The following is a 22,794-nucleotide window of genomic DNA, read 5'->3' on the forward strand; positions in this document are numbered from 1 at the left end:
ATTGAAGGTGTCGAGTGTGTGCTCGAGCCCATGGCACAATGTGGATGGTAGAAATGAACATCCCGAGCGTTCTGGCAAGAAGCATGACGTCTGCGGATGTTTGTTGCATCAGGGACCTTGCGATGTTTGTGATGGCAGTGATACGATCTGGAGCCAAGAAGACCATTGCCTGCAGGGTGTCCAACATTGCCCCTAGATGTAGTAGGCGTTGGGTTGGTTGGAGATGGCTTTTGTCGAAGTTGACAAGCCAGCCGTAGGCCTGCAAAACATTGAGGGTGATTATTAAGTGATGATGAGCCAGCTCCTCAGACTTGGCCCGTATTAACAGATCATCCAGATATGGGTAGATATGAATCCCTTGGGTCCGGAGGTAAGCCACTAGGATGAGTAGCACCTTGGTAAACACTCTTGGAGCAGAGGAGAGGCCGAATGGCATCGCTCTATATTGAAAGTGCTGGTGGCCAAAAGCAAACCGAAGAAACTTCCTGTGAGCTATACAAATGGGCACATGGAGATACGCTTCCTTAAGGTCGATAGAAGCCAGGAAGTCTCCTTCATGCAGACTCTCCGTAGTGGAATGGAGTGATTCCATTTTGAACCTGCGATATGTTACAAAACGGTTGACAAACTTGAGGTCCAATACCACCCTCCATGATAAATCTCGTTTTGGGACAGCAAATAGGAGGGAGTACACCCCTTCCGACCTCTCAGTTGTGGGAACTGGCTCTATTGCCGCTATGTCCAAGAGGTGGTGGATAGCTGTCTGCATGATGTTGTGCCTGGCTGGTGCCCTTGGGCAAGGGGACGGATGGAATCTGTCTGATGGGGTTGCCCAGAACTCTATGGCATAGCCATAACTGAAAAGGTCCCTGATCCAGGAGACCGTAGTAAGGCGCAGCCATCGATCTCCAAAATTAAGTAATCTGCCACCTATGGGGAGGGCATTAAGACTACTTGCGTAGGCGAGGACCTCCCTTATATGAGGACGATGAGTTGCCCCTGCGCCCTTGGTACTGACCTCTGCCCTGGAAGCGTCGGTTCCAGGAGCCCCTGAATGCGTTGGGATCATAAGATCTGAAGTCGCGGCCTCGTCCTCCTGGCCGCGTTCCTCAAAAGGGCTGGTTAGAACGGAAGGAAGGAAATCGCCTGAAGGGCCTGTGGTCGCTGTTCTTGACTGTGGCCAGAACCGGTTTGTGGGCGTCTTTTGGATCAACCAGCACTGCCTTTAGAGCTTCCTCGCCGAAGAGTAGAGATCCGGAGTAAGGAGCCCTGGACCGATTCAATCTGGCCGCTGAATCAGCTTGCCAGTGGCGAAGCCAGAGGGTGCGACGAGCGACTATTTGAGCCGTCATGGCTCGTGCCCCTAATTGAGTGGCATCCAAAGTGGCATCGGCCACAAAAGCTGCTGTCTTACGCAATTTCAATAGTGCTCTTCTGAGGGCGACAGGATCAGGGTTAGCGTCCTCTAGAAGGTCATCCAGCCACATCATAGATGCTCTGGAGAAGATGGAGGCTGAAGCGGAGGCACGCATGGCTAGGGTAGTGGCCTCGTGATTCCTGCGGAGGGCGAAGTCTATTCGTCGCTCAGTAGTGTCTTTTAGGTGGGATTCCCCTTCCCTGGGCAAAAGCGATCGTGAAACGAGGCGAGCGATTGGTTCATCTATGCCAGGGACATCTAACTTGGTGGCAAAGTCTGGGGCTAGGGCGTAAAGTCTGTCAGCCAGGTTCTTTTTTTTTTTTCCAATAATTTTTATTCAAATTTTCATAAAACATACAAAACAAAATCATAAAACATTCAAAGACAAAAAACAAAACAAAACAAAAATAATTAAACAAAAAAAATAAAATATTGACTTCCCATTTGTCACAGATCAAATCAGTTATAGGTCTACAATATATAACAATCCTGTCTCTTAAATCATATTATAAATCACTTTCCTCCAGTAGTTATCTTAATTAATCATCAAATCTCATAAACATTACTTTATTCTTTCCACAAAAAGTCAAAGAGAGGTTTCAATTCTTTAAGAAATATATCAATTTTTCTCCAAATAAACATGTCAATTAATCCATCTCGTTAATAATTATAATAATCTTATTGTCATAACCATAGTCCAAATAAACATTTCAATTAATCCATCTCATCAAAATCTGTTAGGTTCAATAATTTCAATAGCCATTATTCCATTAACCCTATTAGTTCCATCTTCCATCTTCAATAGTCCTGTTAAGTCCAGTAATTTCAGTGTCCAATCTTCCATTATCAGTATTCCATAATAATCTTGCTGTCGTAGCCATAGTCATATAATAAGAGTCTGATGGGAATTTCCTCTATCCCAAATATTTTCTTGCCATCCATTCTGAATAAGTTGCTGAAATACTGTTGTAAAGTCATATCTCTGTTCTTCTTTTTTACAAAATGCACTGGCTCATCTCTTGAGAGTTTTTCCATTGTCACATGGCTGCAGTTAATTCCATAGATTTTCTCTATATCAAACTCCATCACGTCATTCCAGTCCAAAAGATTATCCAAGCCATTGATAACTTTATCTCTAATATCTTCATTAATTTCTTCAGAGATAACGTTAAATTCCAAACGGTAGATTTTATTTCTAAAATCCATAAACTCCAGATCTTTTTCCAATTCCACATTTGTTCCAATCTCCAGGGCTTGTATCTTCCCTTTATTTTTTCTTTTCTCATCTCTGATCTCATTCTCCTTTCTCACAGGATCCCCTATTTCTTTAAGCTCCTGCGTCATTTTGCTCAGTTCAATTTTCAGCTCCTTACTACCCTGTCGCAGGGTTTGTTTCGTTATCTCAATCTCATCCATTATTTTCTGAAACATAGTTACTTCCAGATTCTCAGCCACTTTCTTGATTGCCATTTTTAAAACCACGAAAACAAAACAAAACAAAAATAAAGAAGAACCACTTCTTATTTCAGCAACAATTGGGTTAATATTCCAGGCTTGATGACATCACAGTATAAACAGAGCAGCCTGCCTTATCTCTCTATGTTCAAGAATGCAAAACAAATTTAGTTCCCAGCATCAAAACAGCTAGTGGCGTCGTGAAGAAGCAGATTCGTCAAAATAAAATAGACCAAAAAGAGAATAGTCCCAGACAATATAATATTCCTCGGAATAGAAATCAGGAATAGAAATCCCTCTTCTGTTTATATCTTTAGAATGCACTTCCAGGACAGCTTTTTGCGACAGAAACAGAGATAAGCTGTTAATTTCGTGAATAACAGAGAAGAGTTATAGCTCACCCAGAAGTTGTCCAAAGCCGATCAATCTGACAAATCTCCTTTGGCTGCAACAATTTAAACCAAGTAAAAAAAATAATAGAAAGAAGGGTGCTTGCCTGTTAGTCCGTTCTCTCTTTAAAGAAAAGATAAACGTATTGCTTAAACAGATAGAGCTTGTTCGGAAGTCCGTCCGGCATTGTTGGCTGGACCTTATCTCATAAATTAATGAAATCCAGTCCTCCCAACAAAAACAGGCTTTTGAGGTTGATCTCTACGTTTCTCCCTGCCCGGGAGAAATTTCATCAGTCAAAAAAAAAATGTTCTGACTGATTTATATCTGAATAAGCTTCTTTTGAGGCGGGAGCCCGTCCCAAAAGCAGGCACAAGCGAAGTCACCCTTCCCGGAAGTCGTCAGCCAGGTTCTTGAAGCGTCGAGCTTTGAGTGGATGGGTCCATTCTTCAGAGGCTAATTTGGCAATTGGGTCCGGCACCGGGATGTAGTGTTCAGTAGGTGCAGGGGATTTGAGGACCTTGGCCCCTTTGATAGCTGGGGCGGACGAAGTTGAAGGCGCTGTCTGGAGACCAAGAGTATTAACTACCCTGCGTGCCAGGGGCTGATAGTCTGAGGCATTAAACAAGCGATATGATGTATCCTCCTCATGATCTGAATAGTCACTCCAGTCATCTCCTTCAACGTGGTCATTGAAGGTTGACTCCTCCGCATACGAGGCTTCGTCAATACATCTGCCTCTGGCTACATCAAAGGGGTTAGGTGAACAGGAAGGGTGAGTTTCATGACACGCACGATGTTCCATGTTGAGTTGAGGTATGGCAGGAACTTGTGGTAGTGACTACATTTGGGTAAAAAATGCCAGCATGGCTTGAAGTTGGGAGAGGAAATCAGGAGACAGCTGCAGCCCGGATGTGGCAGATGTATGTGCCTGAGGAGCTATTGGAACAGATGTTTGGGGCGGTAAATCGGAGGAAGGATCGTTAGTCCAATACTGAGCGGGAAAGCCAACAAATTCTTCCTCGTCAGAGGAAGCAGCAGGGGAATGGAGAATATCGCTTATGTGTGCCTGAGGTGCTGAGGTGGTGGTTGGCACAGAGACGTAACGTGGGCGCTTTGGTTTGCTATGGCTGGAAAGATGTTTTGTCTTAGCCAGGGCTTTGGCGTGTCTGGTCTTAGTTGTGTTAGAATGTTGTGGCTTGGCTGTTTGTGGCATGCCTGGCTGATCTGGCACCATATGGGTTGATTGCGGCATGCCTGGCTGTTCTGCCATCTTATATTAACTTGGGTACAGTACACTGCCACGGAGGGGGCAGGATGTAAAGACCCGGACTGGCTCAACGTACGACCACGGAGGGGGTAGAATACACTGGCAGATGGCGGAGTGCACTGCCACAGAGGGGGCAGGATGCACTAAGGTATTAGTGTTAATATGTTATAGGCTGTATTTAGACTTAGCACACTCAGATTAGTGCTGTAGGCTGGGTTTCAGGCGTGGTACACGGCCCCAGAGGGGGCAGGATATACCAATATAAATCAGATTTAGTACAAGTCAGCCACGAAGATTAAAGCTCCAGCCTTGATAATACAATCCAGCCACTAGGATTAAAGCTCCAGCCTTGATAATATCATTCAGCCACTAGGATTAAAGCTCCAGCCTTGATAATACAATCCAGCCACTAGGATTAAAGCTCCAGCCTTGATAATACAATCCAGCCACTAGGATTGGAGCTCCAGCCTTGATAATATAATCCAGCCACTAGGATTACAGCCACAGTAAATTTGTGTGCAAGTCAGCCCTGTGTAAGTCTGTTTGCAGCACGTATACAACACACATACGGATAGATAGCCTGCAGGGAAGGTATCCAATGGTTAATAAAGGGTAACAAAAAGGGCGGGAATTTTGAATTCAAAAAATGGCGCCCGGAAAAAAGGGCGGGAAAAAACGATCAAAAAAGGCGGAGAGAGAAGGAGCAATGGCGGCCGTCTGGGGACGAAGTGGGGGGAAGGGCTGCCCAGCACAGACTAGCAGGGGGAGCCGCGGGGTCGATAACCGCACTAGCGGCTCCAAAAAACCCCCCAAAAGAAAGTGCAGATAGAAGCCTGTGAGGGATAAGGCAGCAGGAGGCAAGCCGCTGCCGGCGCCGGGAGCAGGGCTAGCCACGGCGAAACTAACGTGCCGAGAAAAGCCTGTGAGGGCTGAGGCAGCAGGAGGCAAGCAGCAGGAGGCAAGCCGCTGTCGCCGGCGGGAACAGGGCTCTCCGCGGCGAAATAAGGAGCGGAGAGAAAGCCGGATCGCCAGGCTCCAGGGAGGCAGAACCCTGGTAGATTACAAAAGGTTGGAGGGAGCCGCAGCCGCAGGCTCCCGCCTCGGAGAAAATGGCAGCCGCGGTCTCTTCAAGGGCTCCACAGAGCGCGACTTGAGAAAAGCAGAACCGCTACAGGAGAGAAAAGGCTGCGATCCCCCGAAGCTCAAAACGGCCAAAAAATACAGAACACAGCAGCCGCGGTCTCTGTGGGGGTCGCCAGACAAGCAGGAGAGAGAACGAAAATAAAATGTTAAAGTCAAATCAGGGAGAACCGCAGCCGCGGTCTTTGAGGGAAAAAACCTCTAACAAGCAACAGAGGTAAGTGAAAGTAGGGAAAGAAGGACTGGGAAGACACACAAGCGACGCTGGGTTCGCACCCAGTCAAAACGAATAAACAAATACAAAAACAACTTAGCTAAATGCTACGCTATAGGATCTCAATGATAAGTTTTCCAATCTTGTTCGTCCGAAGGCAAGAATGAACTGGAGAGTGGGAGGGGCCTGACGCCCCTAGTCTTGACTTCAAAGACATTCTTGCCTTCGCACGATAGGTGGAGCTAACACCCGCTGTGATGGCCGGACTCATAGGGAAAATCACAAGTATTAGTAATATACCACAAGTTGCAAGAGACAAATCAAAACAAAGATGACAATTGCATAATTGTGACATACTTTTCTGGATGACGAATCCAGAAAGATGGTACTTCCCTCTGGTACTCATTTAGCAGACGTATCTAAGAACAAAAAGGTAATGGTTTGTTTTACTTTTTAAAGATGCAATGGAAAAAATGTAAATCTGAAAAAGAAGTATGGGAAAGCTGATTTGTACCTTTTTAAGTAAACGGATTATATCTGGGTTACTTATGTCAATACCTATTGACATGGCAGGAACATAATTATCTTCAGAAAAAAAGTACATCTCTAAGTATTTAGCTATAAAGAGAAAAATAGATGCCAATTAATTTAATAGGCAAATTAAAATAGTAGTTTCTGGGTTCAGAAAGCAAGTAACATTTCTCCATGAGACTTAAACTCACCCAAACTTGTATAGAGTTCCCTTGTCATATTTAGTGGAGAGGAAGAAAATGTCTTGGCATAGAATTTCAAAACTTTGTCCTGAAACAGTAAAAATCAAAGCTAGGTTGCTAGTGCATAAAATCTTATTTGCATGATGCCAAACAAATCTGAACAGGGTATCAATTTTCTATGTCAGTAGCAATGTTATACAGAACGTTTGACTTGTTCATTTATTTCATTTTGGTTTTTACCCACCTTTCTTCCAAGTAGTGCAAAGTTATATAAATGGTTCTCTTCCCTCCTCACAACAACTCAGTGAGGTAGGTTAGGCTGACAGGATATTACTGGCCCAAGGTGACCCAGTGGGCTTCATGGGTGAGTGGAGATTTAAATTTGGGTCTTCTCAATCCTAACCTGCAACTAACCACTACACCGCAATGGCTTCTGCAGCTCCAAGAACATACATTAGATACAACTGTAGAGTCCAGACTTTTCATTCTAAAAAGAATATTGTGCAAAAGCTGAACATTATTAAGATAGCATAACCCCATACAGACTTGCATCAGCAGCACTTTGGCTTACACACACACACACACACACACCAGGCTACAGACATGCAACATGCTATACTGAGACCATACCAAAATGTAGTCATATGACTTCTCCCTCATTTTCTTGGGTTGCCATGAAGGAGAAGCACACACCATCAATGCAGCAGAGAGGATAGATTCATGATATATCTGGCCAGGCATCTCTTACCATCTAGGAAGCCACAGGGTTTAGTGATAGTCCTGCAGGTTTTCTGCCTCAGTGCTTACAATGATTCAAAAGTATGTAACACCATATTATACGCATAGAAATGTGATCTGGAGAACCTCCAGCTCATAGACCAATGTAGGCCCAGCAACAGTCCTAATTGAGCCTGCAAGGTTGTTTTCCCCAAACCAATCTCACCGGCCCCACACCTGATGTCATATGGAATGTCAAGTGTGGGGCAAATAAGGACATAGCTGTAAAGGAACAATCAGGAAGTTAAAGTGAGCTTCTGACTGTTCCTTTGCAAGCTGGGCTTGCTGACATCAGTCGATCAGCACTGACAGTGAGCCCCTTTGAAGTTGCCACCCGATCTCATAACGGTGTAACTTGACAGGCAAGTAGCCCTGTCCACCTGGCAAAATGGTTTGCAGGGAAAGTCAGGATCTAGCCTACCAACCAGAAAAGTTTTCCCCTCTCTGCACTACAACAGGGACAATTAAAACTGCATGAACAATTTTTGAAAGCTATTTTAAAAAAAATAGAAATCACCAAAAAAAAAGGACATAGGCCACCTTCTTTTAAAATCTCCTGGGAGTCACCTTTGTTTAAGGGATTTCTGACAAATATGTGAAATCTTTGCATGTGTTTTGAATTTACACACTGTATAAATTATAAACAAGTGATACATTAGGGATAGTAAAAAACAATTTCCTTACACTGAAATTGGAATCTGGATCTGACAGCGCTGTTGCAAGATGTTTACGTATATTAGTCCAACTTTCACAATTTAATATATCAGATGGAGGAGCAGAACACAGTGTCTGCATGGCTTCCTGCCGCACCTGCAACATCAAGGATAAGATGTTGGTTAAAAAATGATCATCATAATAAAGTATAATAGAAGTTGTAACAAAATCAGACTTGTTTATATATTTAAACTTGTTGTGTAGTGTTATTCAGGTAAGAAAGAGTTAATAGAATGCCAGTAGGTGTGGATGATGCAAGGCTGACAGGTGGGAGGGGATGCGTGAGCGAGAGTTCAGAGTGGGTTTTGAAAGTGAAAAGCGGTTGGTTTTGACAGATAGGGAATTGACTTGGAGGAGATGGGATTAGAGATTGCGAAGTGAATATCTAGGTAGAGGGGCTGGAGTGTTAAAGAAAGTTTTATTGTTGTTAGAGGGGTAGGATAGGTAGGTAGAATACAGACAACAACATCTTAATGTTATCAGCATTTAACAACTTTAAATAATAAAGTTTGTTTTAAAATCCTATGTGTCAGCTTGGTCATGTGTGCTACCAAATCAGGGTCCAATTCTATACCTATAGCAACTATAATGACAGTCTACACCAGTGGTCACCTTTGGGACCTTTTGGGAGAAAAGGTGGTGGGGCTGAAGCTTGGGGTCAGAGGGTATATCTGACAGATGTCAAGGCAGATGACCCAGGGGATTTCCTGATCCAAGCATGGGGAATCAGGAGGTGGAATCCCAGAGACATATGGGAACATCACATAGGTATTCATACACACACACACACTCAGAGGGCCATAGAAAAACCTCCCATTCCCATCCTATATCCATTGTCCAATTTTATCTCTCTTCTGCACAATCCCACAATACTTTTGCCTTCCTTCCAGCCTAGATCTCACTTTCTTCCTCCCAAATCTCCAACTGCACACTTTCCCCTCCAATCATACCATCCCTACAAACTGTGATGAATTTACACTCTTCTGCCCACAACACTTCATTCCACTCTTGCTTGTCCTCCACCTCCATCTCTCTGCAGCAGTAACAGCAGTGCAGAACTGCCTATACCACTTCTGCTAGAAAGGGTTATCTTTCCTCTATTCTGTTTGCTGGCTACGTATGTGTTCCAGTCATGACAAAGAGATAAAATTTATAGACACGCTAATATGACTGTGCCCTAGAACAGTTGGTTGTGGAACTGACCAGTGGGATGGCAACCCTGGACTTAATCTTAAATCGTGCCCAGGATCTGGTGTGAGATTGTAAGAGTTGTCAAACCGATTGGGAGTAAAGACCATAGCGCTACACACTTGGGCTTGACAGGACTCATTCAGATCACTGCCCCTTGAAAAACTTCTAATGAACATCAAGCAACCCTCCTGAGGAACAGCCATAGCTCTATAGTAGAGCACATGCTTTTTATACAGAAGATCCCAAGGTCAGTCCCTGGCATCTCCTGTTAAAAGGATCACAAAGTAGCTAATGGGAAAGATCTCTGCTGGCTGTTAATCAGAGTAAAAAAGACCGGACTAGAGAGGCCAACTATATGACTCAGTATAAGGCACCTTTATGGGCCTATGACGGCAGCATAACATGGCAAGAATGACTATGGTGAGAAAGGGAAAATATCAACTTTGTAGCTTACAGCAACAAGATCTGTTCTATGAAATTATATTGTTCGGCTCCTGTGATCTGCTGATGTGCGGAATGAACGCTTTTAAAACTATTTTTCAACTGTAAAACTAAAACACAAAAAATGTTTGTTCCAAAAATTATATTATTAAATTATTACTTGTAATAAAAATTATAACACCTATATTATATACCTATTAACAAATCTTGCCCCTGCAGAATGAGAAAATTCAAGTTCATCCAAGCAAAATGAATTTAAGATCTGCCAACATGAGTTTAAGGTGTGCTAAAATTTGCCTTTTAGACTCACCTCCTTAGGCTGTGCCAGATCAAGCCTTTCTACCAGTTGTTGTAATTGTTCTTGATTCATGAACGTATAACTCTGTAATACATTGTAAAATGCTCATTAAATAAAATACCATTGAAACAAAAAATAATAGTTATAATTAGCTATTATTAGTAATATAAAATTTATTTTTAAAGGATTCACATTATCTTAATGAAATATTAAAGAGGATATTTTCAATTATCAAATCTAACGAGAAAAAAAATCTACCTCCTTTTAATTATAAAACATCTACCAGTCTTGGTAGATATTTGGTAAATGCCACCCCAATTTCACTGATCATGGGTAGAGGGAGATATAGCCATGGAGAGGTGATGAGCTACCATAGAAGATGAGGGCAAGGCTATCTATGCCTTGTTCCTTGCTCCTACTCCTCTCATGGGCGGGTTGCTGGTTGCTCATCTGCTGTGCCCATTGATCTGCTGTTTAACGCCAGATTGGTACAGAATAAGACCACACTCATCCATAATTTGATCATGGATGAGGGTGCCAATTTGGTGTGTATTATTCGAGACCTAGGTTGGTGAGCTGGGAGGAGTTGATCTGACCCAGCTTTACCCACCTGGATACTCAGTGCAACACCATCACATGCTGCAGGGTTAGGGGGGAGGGGTTGCTGTGGTCAACAGAACTTCCATCTCTGTCACCAGGAAACCACTCTATCTTAGAGCTGGCTCTGAGAGCCTTCACCTGGTGCTGCACCAAGGAGACAGGAAACTAGGGTTGCTGTTGGTGTACCATCCACCCTGCTGCCGAGCAGCTTCTCTGACTGAGCTGGTGGATGTCGTCTCATCTGTGGTACTGGAAAAGCCCAGAATGATAATCCTGGGTGATTTCAGTGTCCATGCTAAGGCTGCCTCTAATATTCCAGCTTGGGCCTCCATGGCCTCCATGACAATCATGTTGTCACCGGTCCAACATAGGGCAGGGCACACCCTCGACTTGGTATTTGCTCCAGATGGAAGAAGGGGTGTTCTGGAGATAGAGAAGATGGATGTCACCCCATTCTCATGATCAGATCACTTTCTTGTGAAATTTAGACTTATGGTTCCATTCTTCCCCTGCAGGAGTGATAGACAGGTTAAGATGGTCCGCCCCCAAAGACTAACAGAATCCACTGGATTCCTGAATGCCCTGGGGGAGTTCCCAGTAGACAGAGCAGGTGACCCTACTGAAGCCCTCGTCATGCTGTGGTACAACAAGATACATCAGGCTCTTAACACAGTTACCCCAATCGCCCTCTTCAGTATTGTGGACCCCAGTTCACACCTTGGTACACTAGTGAACTAAGGGCAATGAAACAGGCTGGATGACGGCTAGAGCGCAAGTGGCGAAAAGCATGTTGTGTGGCTGATCGGGCATGAGTAAAGCATAACTGTGCCTACTGTGTGGCAGTGAGGGTGACGAACAAAGCCTACTTCTCTGCCTCCACTGCATCAATTAGCCATCCAGTGGAGCTTTTCCATATTGTCAGGGGTCTGTTGACATCAACTCCAAGAAATGGAGTTTTAGACCTTTTTGAGGCCCACTGTGAATTGTTTACAAGGCACTTTGAGGGTAAAGTTGCTCGCCTCCGTAGCAATCTTGGTTCCCCCATCTACATCTACTGTAGTCCCAAGTGAGTTTTCCAGTGCTATGTCTGTTGCAACTTCTTGGGATCAGTTTCAGTTGATGTGGCATGATGACATGAATAAGGTGCTTGTGACAATTTGGCCAGCACAGAGGTGTAAAATTTCTGGAAATTTTGAAGCCATGGGGAAAAAACAGGGTTTTTTCAGAAAAAAAAGGAAATGTTTGGAGAAATTGAAAAAATGCAATATTAGCACTTTTTACAGATTGAAAATCACTTTGTTACTTCAGGAACATCAAATGTAATTATGTACAAATTAGTTTGGCATAAAAGTATCACATTTTGTATATTAAAAGTAGATTTTATTCAAACAATTATTACAAATTGAATTTACTTCCTTAAATTTTTACTTTTTTTGTAACAAATTGATCTACAAGATCCTGAACTGTAAGGAACACCTGAACTGTAAGGATCCTCTTTTATTTTGCCAGTTTATGAGGAACAGGCAAAAAACAACTTAAAAAAAACAGAAAAAACAATCAACATTAATAACAAAGAAAATTATTTATGTCTCCACTAGTCCTCCACAGTGTCAAGCAGACACAAAACATCCATTCCCATAAAAAGAAATGAGAAAAAAGGGGGGACCAAGATTCAATGAAATATTTTATTCATTATGTTAAAATAAAACATTCCATAATCCATTTTTTCTTCATTTTTTTCAATTTTTCGGGGGAAAAAACACAAAAAAGGTTCAGGAAAAAAATGGGAAAAAACCCAGTTTTTTTCTGAATTTTTCTGGGTTTTTTCCGGGCCTTCACATCTCTAGGCCAGCAATGTGTCCTCTCAACCCTTGCCTTCCTTGGCTTATTAAAGCTTGCCGAAGGGGTATATCCAAGTGGATCCAGGGTGTGGTCAACGCATCACTGCAGGAAAGAGTAGTCCCAGCTGCCCTGAAAGAGAGTGATCCGACCACTCCTGAAAAAGCCCACCCTGGACCCATTGCTTTGTGACTACTACCACCAAGTTGCAAATACTCCCTTTTTAGGGACGGTAATTGAGAGGGTTGTGAAGCAGCAGTTGCAAGTACTCTTGGATGAAACAAATTATCTTGACCCATTCCAATCTGGGTTCAGGCCTGGTTATGGGATTTAATCGTACTGTAGTACTGCCACATGGTATTGGAAATTCAAAAAAGACCATGTTTGCTCTCCATACCTCTTACAGGCTTTACCAGTGCCTCTCAGACGTGCATTTACGGCCCTCCGTTTTTTCACATTACCTAATTCTGATAGAGAGGGCAGAATATCCAAAACCCCAAAGGATCAAAGAAAATGTGTTTGTGGCTCTGACGGAGCGGAAGATCTCCCGCATATTATACTACACTGCCCAATCTATCAGAACCCGAGAGTAAACTTTTTGCAGAAATGGTTTGATTCCCACGAGATGCTCACGGATGAGGAAAAAATATTATTTCTATTATCTGATTTAAATCATGAGATAACACATAAGGTATCCCTTTTTGCTCTGGCGGCTCAGAAATTAAGAGCCATCTTTGTCTTAGGCAACTAATTAATTTATCTGAACTAACTTTTACCAAATTAATTAATAACTTCAACTGTTCTACTATGACAATCCCGAGTTTTATCCTAGTATTGTACACTGTATTTGTGTTGGTAAATTAACCAACAATTTTAATCGACCTATTATGATAATATTGTGTTATATTCTTGCATTGCATATTGTATTTGTGTTGGCCTATGGCCCTACAATAAAAATTGAACTGAATTGATTTAATCGGACATGTTCACCCTGATGGATGACTTATCAGGAGAAGGACGGGGGAGTGTGACTCTGTTATTCTTACTTGATCTCTCAGCAGCTTTTGATACCATTGACCATGGTATCCTTCAGGGCCAACTTGGTGAGATGGGTATCGGGAGTATTATTTTACAGTGGTCCTGATGCTATCTCCAGGGTCGTCTTCAGAGAATAGCATTGGGTGATTGTCTTTCAGACACTTGGCAGTTATGCTGTGGGGTGCCACAGTTTACCATCTTGTCCCCCATGCTGTTTAACATCTATATGAAGCCCTTGAGAAGAAGATTTAGGGCGAGGTATCAGCAATATACTGGTGATACCCAGCTCTGTTTCTCTGTAACATCTGAATTGGGAGAGGCCATGCAAGCCATGGACCGGTGCCTGGACACAGTGGTAGGCTGAATGAGGGCCAATACACCGAGTCTGAATGCAAGCAAGAGGCACTGTAGGTTGATGATTCCCAAGTCAATTGCTTGCTTTGAATGGGGACGTACTCCCTCTGAAAAAGCAGGTCCGTAGTCTGGGGTGCTCTTGGATCCATTCTTGTCACTAGACGCCCAGGTGACCTCTGTGGCTAGGAGTGCCTTTTACCAGCTTTGTCTGGTAAGACACTTGCAGCCGTTTTTGGACCAGGATAGCCTGACCACTGTTGTCCATGCACTGGTAACCTCCAGGCTGGATTACTGTAATGCACTCTATGTGGGGCTGCCCTTGAGGTTGGTCTTGAAGCTGCAGCTGGTGCAAAATGCAGCAACGCGACTGCTCCCTGAGGCAGGGTATCGCCAACATGTCACCCTGATGCTGAAAGAATTGCACTGGCTGCCCATTAGCTACCAGGCTAAGTTCAAGGTTCTGGTTTTGGTGTACAAAGCCCTATACACCTTGGGACCAGAATAACTGAAAGATAATCTTACCTCTTAGATACCCAAATCATCACTACACTCTGCAGGTGAAGACCTCCTGCAGATACCATCTTATCAGGAGGTCCATGCCGCACAACATAGGAAGTGGACCTTTAGTGTAGTGGCACGTACCCTTTGGAATTCCCTCTCCTTAAATATTAGACAGGCACCATCTCTGTTATCTTTTGGGTGCCTACTGAAGACCCTCCTCTTTCAACAAGTTTGTGTCTATGTTGAAATTGCTTTTTAAGATGTTTTTAAAGCTTTTTTTTTTTAAAAAAAGATGATTTTAAAGACATTTTGTTTTAATATATTTTAAAATCTATTTTTAAGATGCTTTAGAGTGTTTTTAGTGTTTTTGTTTGCCGCCTTGGAAGGAAGGATGGCATATAAATTTAATGAACAAATAACAAATAAATAACATTTGATAGAGAAAATATATATTACATTTTTGCAGGAAGTTTATAGTGCTGCTCCAAATAAAAATGTGAAAAGATTTAAGAACATTAAAAAATTTATTTTGGAACTAATTTATTGAAATAAAACTTCCAATTCAATCTGCATTTGCACAGGGCTGAGGGAAATTGGATGTGGCAGATCTCCAGCTGAACTGGCTAGCCCGGCTCAGCCAGGCTATGCTGGCATATGTCCTTCAGCCCGTTCAGCCAGCATAAGCTGGTGTAAACCCTCAAAAAAGGGGTGTTCCAGGGGCACGTAGGGGAGGGGCCAAACTGGGGGGACTTAGGCCACATCCAACCTGTGTTCAGAGCTCTCCTACAGGTCCCAATTCAGGCAAAAGTTACACCAGGAAAAAAGTCAGTCTAAGAAAATAAATACAACAGAAGTCCATGGCTTACTCTGTGGTAGGGGTATTTGAGAAAGCAGGCTTTTATTTTCTAGTCCCTGCATAAAGCTCCCAGCCAAGCTGGTGTTCAGCCAACCCAGAGGCTCCTGAATGGCAACTGGATGCGGCAGAACTTTACACCAGCTTATCTTGCGCCGGCACTACATACAACTTGGCTTCCCAACTTGGATTGCTCCGTTAGGGTGGTATTCCATGCTTGTCCTGCTCAAAGTAGACCCACTGAAGTTAATAGACATGACTAACTTAGATTCATTAATTTCAGTGCGTCTACTCTGAGTAGTACTTAGCTGACTTGAACACTTAGCACTTAAATTGACTTCAATATTGTGGGTAGACGTATGTGTGATGTCCCTGTATATATATGACTGTAAATATGGTAAGTGCGAGTTTATCAGAGTGTATATGTTAAGTGGACTGAGTGAGAGGGGGGAGTACACGGGCTGGAATGCTGGAGAATGTTGTATTATGATTGGCTGAGTGTCTGAAGGTATAAATGAGAGGATGACAGTTGAGAGAGAGTTCTGGTGGTGGGAGTTCTGAGGGAAGCTGTTGGTTGGTTTTGTGGGTTGGATTGGATTAGGCTGGTAGTGAGGCAGGTTACTGACGACTAGTAACATAAACAGTAACGCATCTGATGAAACCATACGCTTGTTAAACTATACCTTTAAGTAATCTTGTTATTCCCGTGTATATAAATAAATATTTCTTGGTTTACCTAAAGCCTGATCCTTGGCTGGGTTTACACAGACCAGAAGGGTGGGCAGGGCATATACCAAGGTTGGGAAACAGTATCAATGGTGGCAGCAGTGAAGAGATAGTGTAACATCATTAGGTATCCAGAGCAACCCAGGGGTGTATGCTTTATAGGCACAAAGATACAGGGGGGTTGTGGCCTGCAAGTGCACCCAGACACAAAGTATCAATAGGCCTGGAGGAGACTAAGGCACAGTCTCAAGGCAATATTGAATTACTGGGAGTGACTGGTTGTGCTGCCTAGCAGTGGGATCTTGAGAGATCTTTGCTAGAGCCTGTGAGAGAACCATTTAAAAACCAGGACCCTGAGGTGGGACCATGACAAGGCGGTAGCCACAGGCGGGATCCTAGCAGGTGGTGGCCTGAGGTGGGATCCTGACAGGAAGGGGTCTGACAGTGTGCACACAATGGAGATGTGTAAATAGAGCTCCACAGCAGTTGATGGGAAACTTTATGTGGCAATTCTATGTATTCTAACTTATGGTGGAAACAATAAAAACCAATAGGCCTCCAGCCCTTGACCTAAATGGAATGGATTTTATTCATTGATTTTGCAATAACAATTTAAAGAAAATACAGCCTCAAGTTCTGGCACTGTAAGTCAGAGAAAAGAATTTCTCATTGATTTTGTCAGCAATGAACAACATCAGGAACACCAAGATGAAATCACAGAAACCATCTAGGGCTCTCCATTAATTCCAATGGGAGTGTATTTAGATATGACAGCTATTTAGCTGTCATAGCTTTATGTCAGAAGAAAAGCAACATCTAGACTAGGGGAGGATAAGATGGCAAGTAAGCTGGTCGCTCTTCCACATCTTCTCACTGCACCCGTTTCTGCCCATTTTCTTCTTATGTTGTAATTGTTACAACAAGATAGTGTTTACTCTGACTGAAAATAAAGGTGGTGTAACTAGAGTTGCATCAATTCTGTAGCAATCCTGATTCCTGCATTCCTTTTCATAGCAATCCTTTCCGGACATAATTGAGGACACTATTGCATTGCGCAAAGTTATGTGTTTGGGGAGACAATGCAGAACAACAGCCTCTCGCCTCTCAGCCTTTGAACAACTGGGTTCTAGGAAAGAAAGAACCTAACTCTTGGCCCACATACAACAAGAATGCAGTTTTGAGGCTACACCCGAAATTGTTATTTCCATCTTACAGCCAAGCCCTAAATCAACACAGAAGACAAACCTCCTACCATTATCACTATACCATGGAAACTCAGCACAAACATAATGGAAATTATTCATCTCTGTCTTCTGGAACATAAGAGGGCAAGGAATATGGAAAGAAGGAAGTGGTAGGAGATATGCAAGACCTCAGGCAACTGAAGAAGATGGTGGCCCACCATGATTGTTACATAAGCCTGAACAATCTCTCGTGTACACATATACCCCTTGTAGTACCATTCCATACCTGATTAAAGGAAGAATCACTATCAGAACAATTATCTGTATAGTAACTGCTGGGCTGTTCTGTTTTCACTTTCCTTTGCATCTCTTTATAGCGCATCTGATCTTCTTCGAACTTGTTAATTAAAGACTCAACTACAACCATCATGACATTCTTCAGAGAATGCATCATTTCTCTATACCTTTAAATAAGAGGAAATGTTAAAGAAACAAGCAGAATAAAGTTCGTAAATCATATTATGTACAGACTGAACTTCTAAGTACTGAAATCAATGGAATTTAATTGTGGCTAGGAAAGCACAGTCACTAGGAAGTAAGTCAACCAAAACTCAATGGAGATTATCTCCTAGTAAACAAGTTTAGGATAAGGCTGAGAATGGAACAGATTTACTACATACTCTACATTTTACAGTATTTGATAAAGGATCTCCAGGTCTTTAAAACAGAACACACAGATTTGAGGTTTTAAAATATTCATTAATTTAATAAATTTATATCCCACCCCAAAGGGAGGCCAGGCTATTGATGAGAAGACAGGAATAAAATATAAGCATTTCAAAAAGCATTGATTTGAAATGGAAGCTAGAAGGAATCGTTTTGGGTTTCTTGTAAGGATAGCTGCATGATTTCCCATGTATCTGTGCATTTTAGTTTCTTTCTCCCTTCAAAATCTATTGCCGTTTTTTAATGTATTGTCCCATACATAGAGATTTGTGCCTTCATTGTTATTAAACTAATGCTAAATATGCCAAAAGACTGCTATGTGCACAATTTTGTTTGGGATATATAAAATAGAGGAAGGGAATCTTCGGATGGCTTTGTCAGATAGTAAAGATGAGACTGTGAAGGTCAGAAACATAAACACTTGCCACATTCAGATGTAATGCTAAACCATGGCTTAGCACCACATGAATAACCCTAGCCTTTTCTGTGACTCATAACACTTCCAGCTCCTTCTTCCATATGGCCAAGATATAGGGGTGTGTGTGTGTATGATTATTACTTTGAAACATTATAAACAAAGGCCACCCTAGAGGGATGAATATAGTCTGGCCAGAAAGTAAGATTCAGCTGTGCATCCAAAAAAATTACTTCTTTGAAAATGAAAAAAAGAACCTTCATAGTTAGCTTAAAACTGACATGCAGTTCCTAAATGTAAATAAATGGCTTATTAAAAATACAGCAGTCCTCACATTAATTTATAAAAGCAATTAAGCACTGATTAAGTAACAAAGTTTTTCACAATGACATTTCTAATTTCCTCTGGCAGAACGAGGCCATCCACATATCACTGAAATTACTATTAAAATGTTCCTAAGATTGATTTCATCAGTATAGGTTCACTAAACATTTCTACCAAGGTCCCTCTTACCCTTGGTACTCCTGCATTCATCTCGTATAGTCCCACTGTCTGAAGGTTATCTGTTTGATTTTAAAAGTGATCAACCTTTCCAATAATATTTTGTTTGGTTAAAAACTCATGGTTACCCACTTTGACAGAAACACTACAGTAAGTAGCATTTAGTGAACTCATTAGTTTTCTTTACATTATCAGATGGTAAAATTTTATAGCAGAAAAATTGTTGACAATCATAAACCCTAATTTAATACTGCCAATGAGCCAAAAAGCAGCAGTATACACATGGCAATACCATGCTCACACGGGCCTCTTCAATTAATGCCAGGTTAAGGACAGATTTGCCCTCACAGTTCCATAGTCCTGCAGCTGACATTACACTGAATAGGGAAAATCACACTGACATCTTATTTTATGTTGGAACAGCTGTAGGGCTCTGGATCAGATGATAATTTACAATCCCTTCTTGGAGGGAGAAAAGATGCATACAAATTGTGTAAATAAAGTCTTTCTATATCCCTAACTTTTTGCAATGAAGCATTCTGTAGCGCAGTGTTTTAAGCAGTATCTTTAAACAAGACGCAGAAGAGAAAACTACTGCAACAAATAGAAAATGACACCAAATTGCCATTTTTGGAAAGCCTTGCAGCAATGTTGACTGTATTTATTACACTGCTTCCTTTCAGAGACATTTTAGAAAATGTTCCTGAAATGTAGTGAAACTTTGAACTTGTTTCTGCGTATCATGGTAAAGCATGCTTTCTGTTGAAATCCAGTTGAATTCGTTGTAAGTAGGCTGCCTCATCTACACTGTACAATTTTGGCTACAATCCTATACACATTTACCTGAGAGTAAAACCCACTGAATTCAATGGGCTTACTTCTGAGTACATGTGTATAGGATTGCACTTCCATGCCATTTTTCAGCGGTACCTAGCATGCTTGTTTGCACAAAGCAGGAGAAGCAGTTATTCAGAAAGAACAGAACTCTTAGCATAGGATACGTATGAAATGTGAGGTGCATGCTTTTATATATATACTAATACCAAATCTTGCCATGCTCATGCTTATCCGACCAAATGACCCCCCACCAACACATGAGAGAGGTATAAGGGTGATCTCGAGGTAAACACAACAACCAACACTCTACAGGGGTGGAGCCAAGGAGAGAAGACCCAACCCCAACCCCAAAAAACAGCCCCCAAACTACACCAGAGCATAGATCAGCCTTTCCCAATTTTTGGGTCCCCAGGTGTTGCTGGACTACAACTTCCATCAGCCCCAGCCAGCATGGCCAATGGTCAGGAATTATGGGAACTGTAGACCAGCAACATCTAGGGACCCAAAAGTTGGGAAAGGCTGGCATAGACTGTTGAGAGTCAGAGGGGAAAAGCTGACCTGGTTCAGCGGGAGCAGAATAGAGTGGCAGGAACAGGAGGAGACATGCACATATATTCCTGATTCAAACTGAGAAACTATTTTCAGTGTCCCCAGGGAGGGAAGAAAGAACTACTGATAGAAATCAATGGAGAAATTAAAGAATGTAATGTAGCTGGGATTGGAGACAGGCGTGTTTACCCCATCCCGCCCTAAAAAAAACCCCAACGATGAAGAGAGAGAAAAACAAAAACAGCCCACTGAGGACTGGGCATGCTCAGAAAGCAAGGGATGCTGACTGACTGTTGTGGAGGGTTAGTGGAAGAAACCAGGAAAGAGGGGCAGAACAGAATGGCTTGAACCCCAAACAGAAGTACTCTATTCTGCAACAATTTGTTGCAGGGCCACTTTTTAAGTATTAATGCCAGAATAACTTATGTTTCATCTTAAACAGTTTTCTCCAAATATTTAATGTCAATAAGCAAGGAATTATTACAAACAAGGTCAAATCAGAAGTAAATCTTTCAGAGTAGGTATGATAGTAAAGCCACAAGATTTCAGAAGGACAGTGTCAGGAATTGATAAAACCAAATATAAGGAGGAAAGAGCATTTGAGCAAGTAATTCTCTTTGGAAAATGTAGCTTCTAATATGCATTTTGTACATGTACTCACTCGTTTGATTCTCGAGTCTTTTTAGTAACATGCTGTACAAGTGTATCATAGCCAGATCCTTCACCCTGATTTTGCGCTGAAGTACATTTCTCAGTTTCTTCTTCTATTACTGAGCCCAGGATGCTACTTATATATTGTCTAAGATATTTCACAAATTCATAACTGCAACAAAAAAAGTGTAACTTATTTTATACTACTGTACTTTTAATGTTACTTAAACTGTATTTAATCAGGCTACTGCTAGAATCCTATAGAGCAGGAGTGGGGATGAGAATCTGTGGTCCTCCAGATGTTACTCATATCACCTCTTGTCCTCTGACCACTGCATTATAACAAGTTTTCACTGTATACACCTGATGTCACATCTGCAATGTTTCAAAAACCAGTTCATAAATGTTTTCAGCCATTATACAAAGTATCACAAAGAAGCCTGAAATATTAATACTGATACCTCAGTACTGTAATGCCAAAGTAGCTTACAGTTAACCACTTGCCCATAGACCTGGGGCAAACAATTTCTTCCATATGAGTAGCTCACCAGAAATACTCTGCACAACCAAGGGAGGCTAGGCAAACATTTATTATATCTAAAGATATATGCAAGATTGCAACATCTCAATTTTTAAATCCACTTTGTACATTAGATGTACCACCAATGTTCTGACAACCAGCAATCAAAAATATTGCTGCTGGCCATCAGCTGTAAACGGACCATTGGTCTCACCTGAAGGGTGGTTTTCCCAGGTATCATGCCATCACATGGGTTATAGCATCATTTATCGTCCAAAGGCAATAATGTGCTGGAGTCAAAACTTGTGGCGAGCATGCCCCTCCCACTCCAGTTCATTCGTGACAAGTCTGAAGTGAGATATCTGAGAAGATGCAATGGCCAATATACCTGCCAGCAAGGAATATACAAATACTGACCCAGTAGAGCCCACCACATTCATACCTAATGGATGTAGAGGTCCTGACTTAATTCTATAAACTAAAAACAATGCAACTTTGAACCGTAACCAGTTAGAAGGTGGTACTCACACCCAGGTGTCCTCCAATCGGGAGGGCCGTGATGGCATGATACCTGGGAAAACCACCTTTCAGGTGAGACCAATGATCTGTTTTCCCCAGGTAGCATGCCATCATGTGGGATGTACCAAAGCAACCCCAACAGGGAGGGACCACCCACTATTTACTCATGAGAAAGGACCTGTTGCAGCACACGCCTCCCAAAGGAGGCATCTGCAGAAGTGTAGTCTGCAGTAGACCATACCGCCACTCTGCAGATGTCTGCAAGAGGTGCATTGGTTGCGAAGGAGGCCGAAGTGACAGCTGACCTGGTGGAATGCGCCATTATCTTACTAGGCAGTGGGAGCTTAAGCGACTCATACGCCATTGCAATGCATACGCGCGACCAACAGGACAAAGTGGATTTAGAGACCTCTTTACCCAGAGTCCTTGGGTGAAAGGATACAAATAATGACTCCATCAATCTTATATCCTTAGTTCGAGACAGGTATATCTTGAGGGCCCTCTGGACACATCTAGCGAGTGCCAGGCCTTCTCCAGTGGATAAACAGGGTTCGGACAGAAGGAAGGAAGGACAATGTCCTGGTTACAATGGAAAACTGAGGTGACCTTGGGATGAAAGGATGGATCTGGGCGCAACACTACTGAGACCTTATGGAAGATGAAGAGATGGCGGGCCAATGACAATGCTCCCAGCTCTGAAACTCTTCTCGCCGAGGTGATCACCACCAGAAACAGGACCTTGAAGGATAACAGTCGTAAAGGCACTGACTGGAGGGGTTCAAAGGGAGGACGCTGCAGGGCTTGCAGGACCTTAGGTAGACTCCAGGAAGGGAAATGGTGGCACACTGTCGGAGAAAGGAGGACAGCTCCCTTCAAAAAATGTCTGATGAGCGGGTGTGAACCCATGGGAATGGCAGACGAGGAGACGGACAGGATTGATGAAATAGTGAAAGCAAAGTGT

At 42.5% G+C, this 22,794-nt stretch overlaps 1 protein-coding gene across 5 annotated transcripts in view; it reads right to left on the reverse strand.

Annotated features, from left to right (window-relative positions):
* TBC1D32 (TBC1 domain family member 32) overlaps positions 1-22,794 on the reverse strand; it is a 182,806-nt gene that overhangs the window by 144,144 nt on the left and 15,868 nt on the right. For all 5 annotated transcript variants that reach the window (XM_061623722.1, XM_061623723.1, XM_061623720.1 and 2 more), the window contains exons 3-9: positions 20,805-20,966; positions 17,402-17,579; positions 10,033-10,104; positions 8,061-8,186; positions 6,609-6,687; positions 6,401-6,504; positions 6,244-6,305 (exon numbers count right to left, since the gene is read on the reverse strand). In XM_061623722.1, the coding sequence (XP_061479706.1) occupies positions 6,244-6,305; positions 6,401-6,504; positions 6,609-6,687; positions 8,061-8,186; positions 10,033-10,104; positions 17,402-17,579; positions 20,805-20,966 (783 nt within the window). The remainder of the gene's footprint in view (positions 1-6,243; positions 6,306-6,400; positions 6,505-6,608; positions 6,688-8,060; positions 8,187-10,032; positions 10,105-17,401; positions 17,580-20,804; positions 20,967-22,794) is intronic.

The sequence above is a fragment of the Rhineura floridana genome, chromosome 4 (genome assembly GCF_030035675.1).
Source record: "Rhineura floridana isolate rRhiFlo1 chromosome 4, rRhiFlo1.hap2, whole genome shotgun sequence".
NCBI classification, from domain to species: domain Eukaryota; kingdom Metazoa; phylum Chordata; class Lepidosauria; order Squamata; family Rhineuridae; genus Rhineura; species Rhineura floridana.